Source organism: Oryx dammah, unplaced genomic scaffold, assembly GCF_014754425.2.
Source record: "Oryx dammah isolate SB20612 unplaced genomic scaffold, SCBI_Odam_1.1 HiC_scaffold_28, whole genome shotgun sequence".
In the NCBI taxonomy this organism is placed as follows: Eukaryota; Metazoa; Chordata; class Mammalia; order Artiodactyla; family Bovidae; genus Oryx; species Oryx dammah.
This window is the reverse complement of record NW_024070212.1, coordinates 47,825,029-47,844,684: the sequence shown is the minus strand read 5'-3', so window position 1 is coordinate 47,844,684 and position 19,656 is coordinate 47,825,029. Positions and strand designations below refer to the sequence as shown.

General features: G+C 43.9%; 1 protein-coding gene across 1 annotated transcript in view; it reads right to left on the bottom strand.

The window, feature by feature from the left end:
- The window catches only part of ABCA4 (ATP binding cassette subfamily A member 4), a 167,772-nt gene that overhangs the window by 88,672 nt on the left and 59,444 nt on the right, over positions 1-19,656 (bottom strand). The window contains exons 9-13 of the mRNA XM_040231916.1: positions 14,442-14,531; positions 11,939-12,179; positions 10,790-10,929; positions 10,055-10,171; positions 9,028-9,225 (exon numbers count right to left, since the gene is read on the bottom strand). Of these exons, the coding sequence (XP_040087850.1) occupies positions 9,028-9,225; positions 10,055-10,171; positions 10,790-10,929; positions 11,939-12,179; positions 14,442-14,531 (786 nt within the window). The remainder of the gene's footprint in view (positions 1-9,027; positions 9,226-10,054; positions 10,172-10,789; positions 10,930-11,938; positions 12,180-14,441; positions 14,532-19,656) is intronic.

Genomic DNA, 19,656 nt, shown 5'->3' with positions numbered 1-19,656 from the left:
AAACTGGGAGAAATTAGTGAAAGGTAAATTTTTGTTATAATGTTAACAAGAGTATAACTCTCATTAAAGCAAAAAAAAAAACAATAAAAACAAATACATTTTAATAATATGACTTTCTGAGCAATCTAACCCATTCTCTTTTAATTCTTCTTTCATGTCTTAAAGGGAGATCTATAGTAGAGTAAGTGCTGGTTTTTCAGTGATATTTTTTAGTCCTCCCATGACCTGGGCTCCGTCCTGGCTGTTTTATCAGGCAGCTGATTCACAGTCATGTTTCCTGCTGTGTCTCTCTAGATTGGTACTCTGATACTCTCTGGAAAAACAAAACCTAAATGGTTCTCACTCATTTTTACCCTGAAACATCTGACCCATTTTCAAAGTTAAATTATCATCTCTAGAAAGATGGTACAGGGTAGTGTTTGAATGCCATCCCTACTTTGCTGTTTGCTAACCATGTGGCCTCTCTTTCTCTATTTGCAAAATGGAGATGTGCCTACATTATAGGTATGTTCTAAGGATCACATGAGTGTGTTTGGGAAGGGCCAACCACTGCCTTCTGGTAAGAATAACAGTTGATGCTTAATGAAGGCTTACTATGTACCCAAAACTGGTCCAAGGGCTTTGCTTGTATTAACCCCTCGAATCCTCCCAACCACTTTATGATGATCACTCCAAGCTCTCTTATGAGGCAAACAAGCAAACTTCCTCTGGAGAGAACCTGTGTTTTAACTATGTAGGATCCTAAGAGTGAGTGAGTGTTAGTTGTTCAGTCGTGCCCGACTCTGTGTGACCCCATGGCTGTAGCCCACCAGGCTACTCTGTCCATGGGATTCTCCAGGCAAGAATACTGGAGTTGGTTGCCATTCCATTCTCCATGGGATCTTTCTGACCCAGGAATCGAACCCAGGTCTCCTGCATTATAGGCAGATTCTTTACTGTCTGAACCACCAGGGAAGCCTGTAGGATACTAAACTATTTCACAAATAATGAGGACTTGATCGATACCATTTTAATCACTGTTTTTGCAAAATATCTTCAAAGTTAAGAGTCTAGTGGCATTTAAGCCCAGCCATTTATAATAGCTGTTTGTCTAGGAAAGAAGACAGTTATTTAAAAAAAAAATATGGCTGGGAACACAATCCATCCCAAACTTATCTGCAGCACCCCATCTGGTTAGAAGTATGCTCTGAACAGAAGCCAAAGCTTCCACCTGGGCAACAGAGGTGGTGGTGGGATGGATCCTAAGCCACTGGTGTTCACTAGCTTGTTCATTGGCCATTAGTTGAAAGTCAGACAACTCTATCCAGAGGAAGGTCTTATGAAACTAATCCAGAGGTCAAGGCAGGGCAGCTGTGGAAGCTGGTTTGGACATGAGTCACAGGTCCCTAGGTCATACCCTGAGGTATGATTCATAATGTATCCTTGCATTCTCATGGGGAGGCCACCTGCCTCACAGCAAGTGACCTCATTCCCTACTGGTACTTACTCTGGGTCCCTGAAGTTAAGATCTTGACTAATGAACATGTATACTCATGTGAGTAGGTGTATGAGTGTGTTTGGGAAGCAATGGTGAATGACTACACCCTTAACCAAGGTCACAAATTTTGACACATCTGGTCTGGTCTGGTTGGCTTGTAAATTAAAACATAGTAGATTCCAATGAGACTGAAGCCACAGAGTCTGTTTATAAAAGCTCTTTGGTTCTAAACAGAGAGAAACAGTGTGATCATGGATATTGGGAAGAATATTGTAGGTAGATAAGAACTGGCTAGTGAGAGAGGCTCAGCAGAAAGATAGCATCAGACTAGGAAAAAATTCAAAGAGCATCTTCACTAATTAAAAAGACAGTGTCTCCAGGGTCTCATGGCTATAGTCTAGACAAATTTTGCACCCAGAGTTGAGAATCTCAAAGAGAATTTTTAGAATACCCTGTGATAGCCAAAGGCAGTAAAGCAAGAGAAGAGGTTTCCTTGTCTCATTCAGTTTCCAACTGCTGTGGCCAAAATCTGGGTGGCAGGGTCATTGCCATTTGAAGTCTACACAATTCCTACCATTCCTTGTTGGTTGTTTTGCTGATTCTCAGCAGGAAGCAGAGTTCACCCTGCCGGAAGAGGTGTGGCCCTCTCCAGGGCAGACAGCTGTGTTCAGGACCTCTGGAGAATGCAGTCATTTGTTTATACAGCTAAGTCAAACACCACCTTGGGAGAAGAAGCTGCAGTAGCAGCAGGCTTCCTTCTTCAACTGTGACCCCTCCAATGCTAATTCAAACACATTAAGTAATAAATAAATTAAATTATCTCTTGAGTGGAAAACTATATCCAGTAGAGGCAAAGAAAGAAAGAACCATTCTCTTGGCTTGAACTTGATAACCAAAGGGGACTGGTACTCTGTGCTGACCTTTTTTGACTAATACGTTCAGAACGTGTGAGGGATCTTCAGGGATAAGAAAAGCACTGCAACCTTAGAGACACTGGCTCTACAACCTTGTCTCTTTCATCTTTAACTTCCACGCTCAAGCCGAGAACAAAGTGGCTGATGAATGCCTCAAGTGGTCCTGCTGGTGTTAATGTAGATACCTGGGGTTCCTTTTGAAAAATGCCAGTTGATGTGGGCAAACATCCCAGAATGAATTTCCTGGCAGATCTAAACCTTAACACTCAAGATTTGTTTCTCCCCACATGGAAAAAGCCACTGGATAAAATAGCTCTGGGCTGTTTGTGTTGGTTGGGATGGTGAAGTACAGGCCAAAGGCACTGCAATAAATTTTATCTAACACACTGGGCACCATGAACAGACCTCTGAAATGTTCAACTGTAAAAAGTGAGGAAATGCACCATGACTGGAAAACAAAGGGAGAGGAAATGCACAGCTGTTTAAAAATGTCTGTTTCTAAAATAAATACAATAATGAAACAAATAAAAAGGTCATGTTGGAGCATGAAGACTCACACTCCAGCAAAGCCCCCAGGTGATGCTTCCTGTGTAGTTGGGTTCAAGGAAAGAGAATAGTCTGGCTGACTGCAGGGCACTTTAGCTCTCAAAGCTTTCTTGTTTAATCATTCCAACAACTTTGGGAGGTGAGTGTTATCATACTTAAAATATTTAATAAGCAACAGAGCCGGGCACTGACTGTTGAAAGCATATTCCAATCACAAACACCGAGTCCAGCCACATTGGTAAATGCTGCCCTAGCTGTAACTTCACTTACCATCCTGATTTTCAGCAGGCAGGGGAACAATATTGCCTGAAACCACAGAACCAGTAAGTGATGGCAAGATGAGTTTCAGAAAAATCTCACTGGGCAGTGTGGGAGCTGAACAGAAGCAGCGAGAGACCAGAGGCCCAGAAACCAGCTAGGAGAGTTGTTGGTACCGGTCCCTGGAAACAGAGGCTGTACATGCAGAGTGTGAGGAAGAGGGATTTCAGAGACAATTGGAGGATAACTGACAGTGCTTGGAGGATTTGTGACATTTTGGATTTGCGCAACTTGTTTCTCCTCTGTTAGCTTGAACTGTAGCAGCTCTCTGAGATACTCCACTACGAAGGCCTTGGTAGCTCGGTCGGTAAAGAGGTTTGACCCAGGTTCTACCCCTGGCAGGTGAGTTCTTTAACCACTGGTGCCACCTGGGAAGCCTCTAAACCTAGCTATTTCCAAGCAGAAAAGACTGAAAAAGAATAGTGTTTGCTATCCTGAACTTTACAAAATAATTGCTGTCCTTATCCAATTTATTAAATAGGCTTCCCAGGTGGTGCTAGAGGTAAAGAACTAGAGTTCGATCCCTGGGTCACAAAGATCCCCTGGAGGGGGATATGGCAACCCATTACAGTATTCTTGCCTGGAGAATCCCACAGACAGAGGAGCCTGGCAGGCTATGGTCCATAGGGTTGCAAAGAGTTGGACACGACTGAAGCATGCATCCAACTCATATAATTTATCCAAACTTACTGAGCTCCCTACTAATGTGGCCCCTATGGTAGAAGAAAAAATTTCCTTTTCACAGCCAGACAGTTCTGGGTTAGAATTCTGAAGCCATCTCTTATCTGCTGTGGTGTATTAGGCAACTAGGTCTTTAATTCTATAAAATGGTAACTGGGCAGGCAGGAGTGTTGGACGAGATGACGTATAGAGGTGTCCAGCACAGTGGCTGGTCACAGCAGGCTCAAAGGCACCTTCCTTCCTTCCACCTATGACTCAAGCCGCCCCTATCCCCGACCTGTGTTCTCCTTCCTTGACCCAGTTCTATGTTTCTGAACGACTGATGAGACATAAAATAAGATCATCGTCCATATGCTGTTTGTGATCCAGTTCATGGCTCTTGAAATAATATGCTTTTATGCTGTAGACTTTTGTACCCTTCTGGAATAATCTGGCAGTCCTGATTCTAAACCAATTCACAAGGTTAATATGAAGAGTGGCTTCACATCCCTGGTTAATGCTTACATGAAATGAGAAAAAGGGACATTCCTCACACGGCCTGTGGTTCAAGGGTAGACATCCTTGTGGTTCACAGCAAGAGCTGCCGTGCATCAAATGGCTAGGTGCCCAACCCCCTCCAGTCTCATCCTCACAGCCACTTGGAAAGGCGGGCACTGCCAGCCCCACCTAAGATGTGAGGAATCAAGGGCAGAGAATTTACACACAGGCTTAACTAATTGATGGCACTGAGTGAGTGCTATCATTCTAAGTGCCTTGCACGCTTCACTCACTTCATCCTCAACAGCGATTCTGTGAGATCTGTTGTGTTATTACCTATATTTTACAAATGACAAAATTGAACCTTGGCAGGTAAAGTAGATTTCCCAGAGGGATACAGCTTATAAGCAAGATCCAAGGTGTTTATCCTCACTGGTGGGTGAGAAGCTTCCCCAAGCAGTGACCTAACATGGTATACAATGACCCAGCAAGGCGGCTCTGAAGGAATGGTACACTCTCCAGCCTACTCCATGGAACGTCCAGTAACTAAGGCCTTACCCCAAGCAGAGAGAAAGAAGATTTAGCCCTTCTATGAGGTGAGGAGAGAACCTATTGAATCACTCCCCTTTCCTATAGTGACAAAATGTATAAAAATTTGCTTTTAGTTCTTGGAGCTGCTATTGTTCAATATCACTTCTGAATGCCACACTGACCTGTGAAAGTCACTCAGTCAGTTTCGACTCTTTGCAATCCCATGGACTATACAGTCCATGGAATTTTCCAGGCCAAAATACTGGAGTGGGGAGCCTTTCCGTTCTTCAGGTGATCTTCTCAACTCAGGGATTGAACCCAGATCTCCCGCACTGCAGGCAGATTTTTTACCAGCTGAGCCACCAGGGAAGCTGACCTGGATCAACATAATTTATGTTTTACAGTATTTTTTGCTGAATTTTCCTGAAATGATTTTTTTTTTCTTTTCTTTTTTGGAATAGGCAGGGAAGTAGGCTTTGAGTCTGGCCCAGAAGTTCTCAAAGCTCTTTAATGAAAGTCATATTCCTGAAGAGGGGAGAGGCTCAGTCAAGCCTTAAACAGCTTGTGCAGGAACACGCTTGCTGCCCTGCCCTGTCCTGGAGAAGTCCTGCAGCCATTGTGAAGGGGTTTTCATGCCCTGTCTGCTCCTGAGGATAAGAACTGGGGAGTTTCCAAGGCTCTGCCAGACTTCCCAATTCCAAGGCTCTTCCTGACTTCCCAAAACACAAGGACAAAAACAGAACATCCTAGGACCAGTTGTAAGGATCAGATTCTTCTTCACTACTCTTCACCCTCCTCTTCTCTTTTCAGGTCACTGGTCCTCACTTTTCCTCCCCCCACCACCCCTGAGGGCAGGAAGATCAGAAACCTCAGCACGATTACCTGCTGGGTTTCTGCCACCATCAAAACCCCTGTTAGGAACCCCTGGGGCAGGCCACTAACTGGTGGCTATCCTAGTCTTTGCTTAGGAGCACTTGGCTGGGCTAATGGGATTGCAAGTCCCTGGGGACATGCTGGTGGCTGTGTTAGATGAGATTACAGCTTTGTAATCCCTGGAGGAGCAGCAGGAGGGGCTCAGTGGCTGGGCCTAATTTCACTAATTCCACTCGCCTCCTCCCAAGCAGTAGTTTCTGCTTGTTTGTTTGTATTTTACTAAAAAGTTAATATTAAGTGCTTACTAATTGCCAGGCACTGTCTTAAGTGTTTTGCAAGAATTAACCCAGTTAATTCTCATAACAAGCCTATTAGATAAGTATCAATATATCCATTTTACAGATGCAGAAATTGAGGCACAATTAGCAGGGATTTGAACCTAGGTGGTCTGGTTCTAGAAACTAAATTCTTAACCATCTAATATATATTAAGTATCTATTTGGTATCTGGTACTATATTAAGCACAAGATATGTGGAAAAACTGATCTTTCAAGAAAACAAGCCCTTTACATCACTATGTAAATATCAAGTCAAACAAAAGAAAAGAGGTATTCTGACAGGACCTCACAAAAAACACTGTGAGACCCAATGGACTCCATTCAGCAAGAATAAACGAATAGAATGCCTCTGTCCATAACCCATCCAAAAATCCTGCCTACATTATAATCACAGTGGCAGATGGGGGTGGGCATGGCCAGGAATGGGGGCTTAGCTGGCAGAGGCATTGCAAGAAGAAAATAGCAACTGAGTACTTGTATGAGGGGACCCCGAGGCCCCACCAATCTAATAGGTCTGTGAAAATACAGATTACTAGGCCTCTTCCCTGGTAATTCTGAGTCAATCGATCTGGGTTTGTGTCCAGAAATCTGTTTGGTAGAAAGCACCTATGGTCACTGTTGCCTCCAGACAAGTGGGAATCACTTTGAATGACCTGAACTTTGGTTGTGTTGCTGCCGTGCCTGGCCCCTTGTGAAAGGCCACCTAGGAAGCCTGTGCTGACATGTCTACAGTTCTGGAGAGGAAGTGGCACACACCCTGGGGGAATTCTGGTGGCTCCAAGAGCAGAAGGGAGTCTTTAAGAACGCTGTGGTGACAGATGAAGGTGGGCTTTTTTCTCACTAGTCAGTTTTCCTTAGGACCACGGAGTATGGGGGAGACGGGCTTGCTCTTGGGGGCCACTGGCTTAATTTCCTCTCCTATTTCCTTGAGCATCTTCTCTGTGTCAATGTGCTGTATGACGTGAGGCCCATTGGTAGGTGCAATAAGCTCCCAGACAGAGATGTTCCCTGGGAGTCTGAGGCTGAGAATTTGAACATAACTAGGATCTGTTCCCTGACTCTGATAACTCCAGTCTGCTGATCGGCCGGAGATGGACATGTTAATAGCTGTCACGGATCTGATTGGAACAAGATCTAAGAGAGATGCGAAGAGAGGGCCAGGGATGCACAGAGGTGTGAATGACTAACCCTGCGTTGAAGCAGAAGTGACATTTGAGAGCTAAGTCTCAAAAAATGAATGAACAGGCACTCAATCGATGGGGAAGGGAAAGCCTTTTGGACTTCTCTGCCTTGTGTTTCTTCTTTTGGGGAAAGACCTTCCCCCACTTTACAGTAACGCTGCTCAGTCCATGAGACTAAGACGAAGCTAACGCTGCCTCCCTTACCCCGGGCTGGTACACAGTCCCCTAAGGGGCTGGTGCTAGGTAGAGCGGCCAGGCCAATACTGTCCAGGAGGACTGTGTATGCTGTGGGGAAGCCACTCCCTCTTTCTGCAGAGATTTTGGTATAAGGATGACCACTGAGGGCTGCAAGCAGCTGACTCACTACCCAGTGGAGAGGATCTGGCTGAGATCAGAGTTGGGCCAAGGCAAAAAGCAAGGTAAGAGGGAAGGACACAGTGTCCTAGGTCCCCTGAACTTCCAGGTTATGTCAACCAATAAATTTTCTTTATTTAGGCAAAGAGCCTCCAATAAATTGTCAGAGAAACAGACATTTGCAAAGAATGACACCATGAGAAGCCAGAGTGTGCTTTAGGGTGGTGGCAGGGCCAATGGGGCAGAACTGAAGATGTGTGAATGAGCAGAGGCTGGGAAGGTGGGCTGGGGCAGGTTTGGAAGGGACTTGTCTTCCTGGAGAGTGGGTCATTAAGACTGTGAGTGTGAGAGTGATATTAGCAGATTGAGTTTGGAATGTAACTCTGGTGTCATTATGGAGAAGAAGCTGAACCAACAAAGAATGGACCCTGGAGTCCAGAGAGGGAGGATTTAGGAAGGACTGGTAGAAAGATGAGAAGGCCTCTGGGGTTCAGAGAGCCTAGAAGGTAAGAGGAGGAGCTAAGGAATACTAAGAGATGAGAAGACAAAGCTCAGTGACTGGGCATGACAGAGGCAGGGCAGGAGTCTGGGCAGCAGTATCCCTTCCTGTCTGCTCCACCTAATAGCTAATGGGGATCGTACCTAAACTCTTTAAGTCTCAGCTTTTACATCTGTAAAGTGGGAATGATGACAACCAACATGTGATGAAGCTGTCAGAGGATTGAAGGGACTAAGGTGCATAAAAGCACTTAGCACAGAGTTTGGCACAAAGTTACACAATTAATGAGAAGTGTTGTGTGGAGGGTGATTTAAGGATGACCCTAAAACCTCTAATTTTAGAATCTGGAAAAAACGCAGAGGACTCGATCAGGGTAGGAAATGCTGAAGGAGGATGCATTTTACAGGGAGGGCGAACGCAGATTTATTTTGGGACATGCTGAGTCTGATGTGCCTGTAGAACCTGGGGGTGGGAGTGTCTAACAAGCAGGGGGACCTCATAACTGGAGGTTTGGTGACACTAGCAGTGGACAGCCTCTGAGGCAATGCAGACAAGAGGTGGCTAAGGACAGACACGACACCATGTGGGCTTCAAGGGGACAGCCAAGAAGGAGCGAGAGAGCTGTTAGGAGGCAGATGTGAAGAGGGAACTGTTTTAATTGTGGATAAGCTGACAGAGAACAAGGTCCATCTCCGTTTGGGGACTGTGGGAATCTTTCAGAGAGGAAAATGAGATTTGAAACCTGAGACCACTTGACCTGCTAAGGAATCTCTGGCTCCATGTACAGGGCTGTTCTGAAGGGGTCCTGGGTGGCCCTCAGGTGACTTGCTACCCTTACCTCCAGATATTGATTAGCCAGCCGTAGGGCACGATCGGTGATGTTAAATATATCCCTCCAGTTGAAGTTGTCCCCATCGTCAGCCTGGCCCTCTCGAGGCCCCTTATGGAGGAAGCTCAGGATGGCTTCAGCAGTGAGGCCTTCCTCACCAAGCTGCCTATTCCAAAAAGCTTTTACTGTTGGGTTTTCCAGAGTGTCCTTGGGAAGAAGCAATACAATTACAGCATTTAGAATTCCACGGGATCTCTGGTCTTGTTTTTAGGCCATTGCCAATTTTTAACAAATAGGATAGACTCTAAGGTTCCCTAAAAATCTAGTGGGTTTTCTTCTATCATAAAGCATATCTAGCTATATCCCATTTTCCACCTAAACATAGGTCTCTATAATAAAGGAGGGATGTGGGAATGGGGGAGAGGGGCAGGGACATGGTATATTGGAAGCTTTCTTTTTCTTAAGGATTTTCTTTGGTTTCCTTTAAATTATCTCTGCTACGCAGGACTCTTATCTCCTGGTTTTGCAAAATGGAAAATGGGACCAGAGAGACACATTTGACTATCTTTGCAGTTACAGAACTGGCCCCTTGAGGAGATGCCCCTTTGAACTGGAGGCCCTCATGTGATGGTTCTTGTATTTCCCCATTTTCAGAAACATGTGCTGTACTTAGTCGCTCAGTTGTTTCCAACTCTTTGTGACCCCATGGACTGTAGCCCGCCAGGCTCCTCTGTCCATGGGATTCTCCAAGCAAGAATACTGGAGTGGGTTGCTATGCCTTCCTCCAGGGGATCATCCCAACCTAGGGAGAGAACCCAAATCTCCCTCACTGCAGGCAGATTCTTTGTCGTCTGAGCCACCAGCAAAGCCCTGGGTCCCATGCAAAGCCAGTGATTCCAGTTAAGGACAGCTTCAGAAACTGGTGCCTGTTATATTTTGATCTAATTCCAGGGAAAGTTACGGGAAGAAGAAACAAACGGAACTTTCCTGGCATTTCTCTTCCCCTCTCCCTCCCGACCTCTAATGCCATCCGTACTCTGATCATGGTCATCTGTGTGCTCTTGTCAAAGAAGTACCAGATCTGGGGCCCTACTTCTTCCCAGACTTTGACCAACTTCCTGACACGCTCCAGCTCTTCAAACGTTGAATTAGCCTAAAATCAGACAGAGACAGCAAAAGAATGGAGAGAGAAAAAGTAAGAGAGAATCTTTGGTTGTACCTTTCCTGTTACTAACCTGCACTGTTTAGGAAAGGGTTTTCAAGGAATTGTCCTTATTTTCTCAGTCAACTGCTGTTTCCCAGAACAATCGGCTATTTCCCAGCCTCCAGGACTGACAGAATTTCATTTCTCAGTGGTATTCCTAATATTGATGATGTTATTGTCTCAGAATCTCATTAAAGCTAGATTTGGACTCCCTGTGAGCAAATGCTCTCCCTCCCTTCCTCCCCATCTTTGTCTATTCCCGGAAGCCAGGCTTCAGAGAACTGTGAACCCCTCTCTAAGGGACAGAATTTAGGCAATGAGGAAGAAAATATCATTGCAGGCTCCATGGAGAAGGGAGGGTCCAGGCAGGGGCACCGGTGCAAAGCCTTTCCATGGGAGGAACCAAGTGTCCACTGAGCAAAAAACAAACAGAAGGCTCACCACCAGGAGGGCACAGTAAAACACACACACACTCACACATACACACACATGCGTGCACATACATTCTCATTCTACTGGACAGCCAGAGGCAGAAGGCAGAAGGGACAAGACCAGCTGGGACCTTACATTCTTCAGTATCCTGCGTGTTGCAGGGGAATCTGGAGTAAAGAGGATTTTTCCCATCAGCAAAGGCTTTGTTGCCCTCCAGGCTATTTTGGTTAGAGGGTTTGACTCCAGGCTCTGGATCAATGCATTACAAAAGGTCGCTGTCAGGAGAGAAGGGACAGATTTTATAGAAACTCCCAGCTAAACATAGTCATTAGTGTGTTCAAATCACGTGTTTCATTCAACTATATGCTGGAGGATTTGACAAATAACCTAAATTAATAGGCTGCACTCCACCAATAACAAGCTCATCATTAGTAACAAAATGCCACAGTGCACCTCAATAAAGGCCTCACCAGAGAAACAAAGGATGGGGCTTGCCCTCGGTTTCTTTTTTTTTTTTTCCTTTGCTTTAGAAGAAGGTTGAGAAGCCTGCTTGCGATTATTAAAAGGAACAGAGGACGTTCTCAGATGAAAGGGACCGAGAGGCCAAACGAGGCCTTCACTTGGAATCTCAGCTTTAGTTTCAATAATTTCCCTTCAATTGGCCGCTTAACTTCTTTGTTGTGTGTGGCTATCTTGGGGCCCAACTGCTTTGGGTGCGTGCCTCACTGCCTCTTTAATTTTTAACTAGTGGGTTAGGTTGCATTTCATCCATACCCCACCCTCCTTTACCCCACAGGAGCCAAAAAAAATAAGGAAAAGTGGGAAAGATAACTTGCAAGCAACTTGCCATTTGGAACACAATTCAATAGTACTCATACAGATTTTCACTGCATTGTGTTTGTAAAAACATCCCACAGCCATGTTTATTTGCCAGAGCCCTTCTGACCCCAGCTCTGCTTGCAACTCTGGGCTGCCTCCTCATTTATCTTTCTCTTCCTCTAGAACTTAACCCTAGTTCAATCAGATCAGTAGGAAATGTCCCCTCTGTTCCCTTTCCAAGCGGGTCTCTGTTCTTTCCTTGACTCACTTCCAGATTTCTTTCTGAGCACTGCCCCTCTTCCTACTTGGGGAAATGGACTCTGTGCGAGGAGAAGCCTCTGCCCAAAGCTGATCAACAAGACCCAGGGTGAGTCAGTCCCAGGATTAATTTCACCTGCAAGTGTGACCCTATCAGCTTACCCCAACATTAGAAGTCAATTTATATGCAGGACTTAGAAAACTTACTTGTTCTTTCGTCATAAGAATAGATAGGATCTTTCCTTGTGGAGTCGATCCCTAGAAAGGCCTTATAGTTATTGTCTTCGTACCAGTTGAAGGAGAACACCCGAGATCCTCCTCCCTCTGGGTAGCCACACAAGAGGTCAGACAGGATGCCCATCAGCTGTGTGAAGGTCTCCGGGCCTCCAGTCTGCACGAGTGGTCTGGTCACCCATAGCAAGTCTTGAACACTTGGCCGGTGGATGAACTATGGCAAGGCAAAGGCTTCAGGTCACTCTAAGGCAGTCAGAGTCACAACCCACTGTGAAGCCAAAGCTCCAAAGTTTGGGGAGATCTCAGCATATGCCTTTGATTTCCACATTTAAAAGAAAACATAAATATTCTTGGCGATCTTTAATCCAGGTATGAAATAAAAGCTACTACCATCCACTCAGGCCCCAGGAGGAAACTAGGATGAGCCTTAAAGAAAATAAAAGAGTTAACTTCCAAAAGCATTTTAATATTACTTCTCTTTTCCAGTCTGTTTAGTGTGAATTCCCTGGGAATGTATCCTTAGCGAAATGTAGAGAATATTTCTTTGTAAGTCAGTTCTTTGGTTCTGTTATTCCCACCAAGATGGAGCTACTGGAAAAAATTGGGAAATGAAATGGAGGAGTAGCTCTGTCTTAGAAAGGCAAAGTCAGGGCAAATTTGGTCTTTGGCCAAATAGTTTAGAAATTAGTTTCTTATATTTGGAAAATTATCTTCTTATTAGCTTAGCTTTACCAAATGTGGACTGTTCCATTTCCCTGAAATGTGTGGTTTGTGGTTTCTTTCAGTCTGTGTGTGTGTATATTTTAAGATTGAAGCAAATATAGAACAAATGAACTCTCCATTCCTGGAAAAACTCTTTAAATTCTGCACCAAACTAAGAAGAGGCTGGTGGTCCTCTCCCCGTATGGGTACTGGTGGCACTCACTGGCCTCATTTTTTGAAGGTGAATCTATAATGCTGAGAACTAAGTTAAGGGCTGCCAGAGTTGCCAAGATATGTTTCCATACTACCATTTGACTTTAAAGGAAAACACAAAATAAAAACCATGCTGCTTTTATTCCCCAAACACACTTATGGTTACCTGTTTTCAAAGGCATATGGAGATCTTAAAAAACCATTCAATCAGGTGAGACTGAAAATAGTTCTCCTACTGCAATAAGTGATGCTTACCTGTCATCTCCTCTCTGTCCACATGCCAACACTTGCCCTCTGAAACTGCTGAGTGCCGTGGAGAATCCACATAGTGAGTCATGCCTATAATCACAGTCTAGGCTTCAATAATAAAGATGGAATCTCAAATTGCTTTAATAGCAGTAAGCCTTATGACAGTCTTGTAAGAGGTTATTACCATTATTATGTTGCTCATTTAATCAAAGCGCTCAGAGATGAAGAGGCTGTTCCAGGGTCAAATGGTTTAGTATCAGTTAATATAAACAGGGCCATCTGCTTCAGTGCGGTTCACGAATGCTAGACTTGTTATCTAGTCAGGCAAGAAACTTTCTGGAACTCCCACATGGAATTAAGAGTGTTGATTTGCTTTGGAGATTTTTTAAAAAAATCTCTATCAACTTCAACCCTATTATACTGATATACATTTTTTAAATGCTTATGAAGAGAAGAATGTTAAATAGAGACTCCCACTACAGCAGGTGGCCATCAGTACAATGGGCCCTTTTCTAACTTGCCCTGCACAGCACTCTGCCCAGGCTGAGCTTAGTTTTATGAGGACAGATTCTAACCATCCAGTTTTCAAGGTTGGCAAAGCCCAAATCAGCTGAGAATACTGGAGGGAAAAAAAGTTTGGGGAAAATTATGTTTCCCCTTTGCCTCTCTTTCATAAGATTCACTACACTTGAAGCTAATTGTTTATTTCACAGCTCTCCTCCCTGTTGGACTTTACATTTCATAAGGCAGTGACCATATATCTGTCTCTTCATCATCGTGACCCCAGCACCTCTCATCTGTTGAGTGGAAAATCGTTTATATATGGGCAATTGGCTTGTGTATTTGATTAAAATGTGCACATCTTTTATAAAACAACACCAAAAAGTCACTCTCTTTGTGATGAAATGAGTAAAGTATGTAAGACAGTTAGAGTCTGTAAGTATATGCTACTACTATTAATGGTATAGATTTATGTGGATTTTAAGGGCATAAGAGAATATTGTATCATCTCAGAAAGAGTGAAAAGACTTGAATTCAGTTGTCAGTCCCCTGATAATCCACTATAACAGACAAAGTGTTGTTTCCTTCTAGGTGTGAAATTAGACAATTGGTTCCTTTTTGTCTGCCTCCAACTCAGGAGCATGGATAATTAAGGATATATGAACAGGTGTTTTGAAATTGCTAGATGGAAAAATCGAATGTATTTCTCCTTGAACAGGTCTGAGGTACAATTAAACTATTTGATATATTAAGTGTGATAAAACAGTGGAAAGATATAATGGAATTATATTACTATCATCAAGCCACTTACTTCTTGAATTCTTGGTGACATATCAGATAATATTCTTCCCCAGGATCTCAGATTCATACCTTGAGAACTGCTGTCTAGGAGTCTGGGAAACTGTAATTGATAGGAAAAAAAATTTTAAAAACATATGTGTGTGTGTGTGTGTGGTTCTACATATGCACTTTGGTGCTATCTGATCTCTGGTATGCTGGAAAAACATTTCCTACCTTCTTTCGGATCATAGGACCTCTTCTGCAAGATTGCTTTTAAAAACAAGTTTTTGTCTAATTGAGAAAATCAAAGGTTCTTATTCTCAACCCTGCTGAACTAGTCAATCACAAATAGTTTTATGGTGACATTAAATACACCAAAGTGATTCTGATTGCTGGTTTAGTGACACCAAACAAGACTCCCGGAGGAAAGAAAACAGAGCAACTGCTGGTGCGTAAAGGAAGGCTGCGTGCGGAGGGCGCCCATCTGTTCACCTGGGCTTTGCTCACACTCGCAGGCTTCCTTGTCATTGTTGTCCCTTTACGTCCTTTCCAGACAGGTTGTGTTTCTTCCTCTGTTCAGCACCAATCTCTTATGGACGAGTTGGCCAACTCCAGCACCTTTCTTTTCAAAGCTGCTGCTGGCAGCCTTGAATAGAGAGAGCAGTTCCCTCTCAGAGTCTCTGTCTCATGCTGGTGTTCTAGTAATCCCAGGCCTGTGCAGCAACACAGCGCTGTTTGCGTGTTTTCCACCACTGTGGGGAAGGTGGGAGTTCAGGAGTTTTCTGGCTCTGAGGCCCGGGGCCTGATGTGAACACCTTGTTTGCCAGAAATCAAGTTCAAGTCCTGAATGAATGACTTCATTCTTCATAGTTTCAAAACGATTGACATCACTAGTTCTCTGTTTTTTTAGGATTGAATTCTAACTTTTGAGATGGTGATTCAGACTCAAGCATGCCCCTTGAGTAGGCCAGAGGGGATCTGCATGTTAACAAGCTCACCATATAGTTATCATTCATATATTTGTGGACCACAAGCCACAAGCCACATGCCTTGCCTTCTCATTTGCCAGTACCACTCTCCTAAATGCTGGGGGTACTGATCCAGCTGCAGCAAAGCAGAGAAGCAGGTGGAATTAGGCTTTGAGCAGCCGGGCCTATTTCTAGCTGTGGTCCTGCTCCCCTCTCTCCTGGCTGTAGGTGCAGGAGCCCTCATACTCCTCTCTGACTCTGAACTGAAGAATAAGTGTATATACACTTATGGAGCATTAGCATTGCAGGCTTACTTTATAACTGCAGTATGAAAGACCTCCTTATGCATGAGAGCTACAAAGCAGCAGGAGAATTTTCTAGACTAAGGAGCAGGAAAGCCACCATTGAAACTATAACCTTGAGAAAAGTCTTTTCTCCTTAACCTTAACACTGATCCCAGACTTTGGTCTTGCCATGACTACTTTGCAAACTCCTTGAAAATAGCTTCAGTGTTGGGCAAAGTACTTTAATTCCTGTTTTCCCATAAGAGGGTGGGGCTGAGAAGAGTAGGTAGGAAAAGGAAGCCAGCAGGTAAAAATGTATGCCAGTGGTAAGATATCACTCAGTCCTGCTGACTCGCCTTCCAAACTACCTCCAATAAGAACTATTACAGATGAAAGGGGATATACTGCTGCTACTGCTAAGTTGCTTCAGTCATGTCTGACTCTGTGCGGCCCCATAGATGGCAGCCCACCAGCCTCTCCCGTCCCTGGGATTCTCCAGGCAAGAACACTGGAGTGGCTTGCCATTGCCTTCTCCAATGCATGAAAGTGAAAAGTGAAAGTGAAGTCACTCAGTTGTGTCCGACTCTTCGCGACCCCATGGACTGCAGCCTATCAGGCTCCTCTGTCCAAGACATAACCAATTACAATGCTATTGTGAACCTTATTTTGACTTTGATCTGAACAAACCACCTGTAACAAGCAAAGGGAAAGTTAACATAACAGGGTATTAGGTATTATTGAGGAATTAATTTTGTTGGGATTGATCACAGAACTGTGGTTTTGTTAAAACAAGTAAGTTTTTATGTTAGAGATACATAGGGAAATATGTGAGGGTGAAATGTTGTGTGTGGTTTGCTTTAAAAGACTTCAGGGAAAAATGGAACAGATAAAACAAGAACAGCCAAATGTTGATAATAGTTGAAGCTGGGTGATGGGTACGTGGGCGTTTATGATGTTATTTTCTCTTTTATAGTTATTTCTGGAATAAAATTCTAAAAATAAAAAGGTTTTTGCATGCATAAACAAATGAATATTGCATCAATACTCTCTCCTCTCTTTGTTCTTTGCTCACTAAACTGTTTTGCTTAAGTTCTCCTTGCTTCTTTCTCAGAACATCTTATCAGAACAGTCTTCTTGCTGGCCTCTTGACCCTAATCTCCTTCCTTCAAATGCACCCTCCACACTATAGCCTGAGTTACCTAACATGACAATACAGTCATGTTACTTCTCCCACACAAAGATCCTCCGTGGCTCCGTACTGTCTCCAGGAGAGAAGGTCAGTACCCATGCTGGACACACATGACTTCTCGGGAGCTGGGGTGTGGCTCCCTCTCAAGCCTTCTCTCTTACTTTTCCTTCGGAGTCTAGACTTCATTCTACACTCCCTAACGTGCTGGTCCCTTTCTCCTGCTTCCTGGCTTGTGCGCATTGTCCACCTCCCTCCTCTGCTTGGTAAAGTTTTCCTCATTCTTCAAGGCTGATTCCTAAGACCACTATCTATATGAAAGACAGTGTTCTTATGGTAGATTTAGATGATGCTTCTTTTCATATGCTTCTTCACTCACCCTTGCTCTGTTGAGTTCTTTTAAGGTGCCTTGTTTATTTCCTTCCTTGCACTCTTCACCATAGGTAATTATTCTACTGTTCACATGCTATCTGTCTCTCTTATTATACTCTAAGCTCCATGTAGACAGGAACTATGTCTGTGTGTTGGGCACATAGTAGACATTCAGGCACATATCAAATATGATGAATGATTGCTCATAGCAACAAGCAGGTGACTGTTTCTATGCCTGCTACTTCATGAAATGGTATGCTTAAGGGTAGTACATAGGTAGATAGGAAGATAGATAGATAGATAGGAAGAGATTTATTATAAGGAATTGGCTCATGAAATTATGGAGGCTGGCCAATCCCAAGATCTTCAGGGTGAGTTGGTAGGCTAAGTGCATATTAGTCACTCAGTCATGTCCAACTCTTTGCCACCCCATGGACTGTAGCTCATCAGACTCCTCTGTCCATGGAATTCTCTAGGCAAGACTACTGGAGTGGTTAGCCATTCCCTTCTCCAGGGGATCTTCCCAACACAGGGAGTAAACCTGGGTCTTCTCCACTGCAGGTAGATTCTTTATGATCTGAGCCACCAGGGAAGCCCAAGCAGGCCGGAGACCCACAAAGAGTTGGTGTTTCAGTTTGAGTTCAAAAGCAGAAAAAGCATCAGTGTCCCATTTCAAAGCCAGTAGGGCAGGAAGAACTCTCTCTTACTTGGGAGAAGGTCTTCCCTGCTCCACCCTTTATTCCCACATTTCTTAGAAGAACAATTCGCATTCAGTGATTCATTTCCTCACCAGCACTTCCCAGTCTCCTGCCTTCGTCATCCTAGCAAGATGGTTTCACTAGAATCCGCAGTTTTAGAGTCTGAGGAATGCTTTCTGTTCTGGTCTTTTCAGACCTCTCTGCTCTTGACAACTGGTCATGTTCTTTTCCTCCATGACACTTGTCTTGCCTGGTTTCCTCTGTTCTCTCTCTGCCTGTCCCATAAGCTCTTCTGCTTCCACCTTCCGCATATGTGCTGAGGTTCCTGAGGACCTCCATACGCTCGCTCTTCTCACTCCGCACACTCTCTCTGGGTTTTTTTCATTCCCAAATCCACTACATTTTTGTTGATGACTTCTAAATATGCATCTCCAACTTTCAATTGTTTGTTGGATAATTTGCTCAAATCCAATTTCTCCTAAACTGATCTCATTATCTTCTCCCAAACCAGCTTCTGTTCTGGGATGCCCTTCCTCAATTGGTGGCACTGCCTCCTGCCCGTCACCAGAGCTGGAAGCCTGGGAGTCATGGGTGATTCTTCCCCATCCCATTGTCAAAATCCCAGCCTGAAGATCTAGAAGCTGGTGCTGGTTCTGAGTGTGGGCCAGGATGAGCCATCAAAATGCAGAGAGGGGAGCAAAGAGAAGTAAGAAAGACAGCATTAGAAAGAAGCTGGAATCAAGGGATGGAGACGAAAGAAGCTGTGCAGAGGAAAACAAGCAGGGTCCTAGATGATGGGAGGCACCTAAGAGAGACCTAAGAAGCCCAGAGGCACAGAAGATAAGCAACTGTCATATTCATGTGCCTAGAAACTAGACAGGAATCAGTCCGTCACAGCTCCTATCACTTGTAAGTACTTTCTCTTCGCTGTGAGTTTGTTGTTGTTTTCCTCACTTAACTGTGGACTAGATACTATCTATGCCTGTGCTTTGCCTCAGTGGACAGCTTCTTTCCATCCTCTCTCCTTCATCTCCATAGGCTCTAGGCACACTCTGATCTTAAAACTTGATCCTGCCTCAAATTCACATATTTAAAGCATCTGTGTCTTTGTCTATAGCTATATTGATACAGATAGATAGATACACATTTTTAAGGCTCTTAATTTTACTTTTGAAATTTGCCTTTGACTAACTACATGGACATCACCAGATGGTCAACACTGAAATCAGATTGATTATATTCTTTGCAGCCAAAGATGGAGAAGCTCCATACAGTCAACAAAAACAAGACCAGGAGCTGTCTATGGCTCAGATTATGAACCTTATTGCCAAATTCAGACTTAAGTTGAAGAAAGTAGGGAAAACCGCTAGACCATTCAGGTAGGACCTAAATCAAATCCCTGATGATTATACAGTGGAAGTGAGAAATAGATTTAAGGGCCTAGATCTGATAGAGTGCCTGATGAACTATGGAATGAGGTTCATGACACTGTACAGGAGATAGGGATCAAGACGATCCCCATGGAAAAGAAATGCAAAAAAGCAAAATGGCTGTCTGGGGAGGCCTTAAAAATAGCTGTGAAAAGAAGAGAAGTGAAAAGCAAAGGAGAAAAGGAAATATATAAGCATCTGAATGCAGAATTCCAAAGAATAGCAAGGAGAGATAAGGAAGCCTTCTTCAGTGATCAGTGAAAAGAAATAGAGGAAAACAACACAATGGGAAAGACTAGAGATCGCTT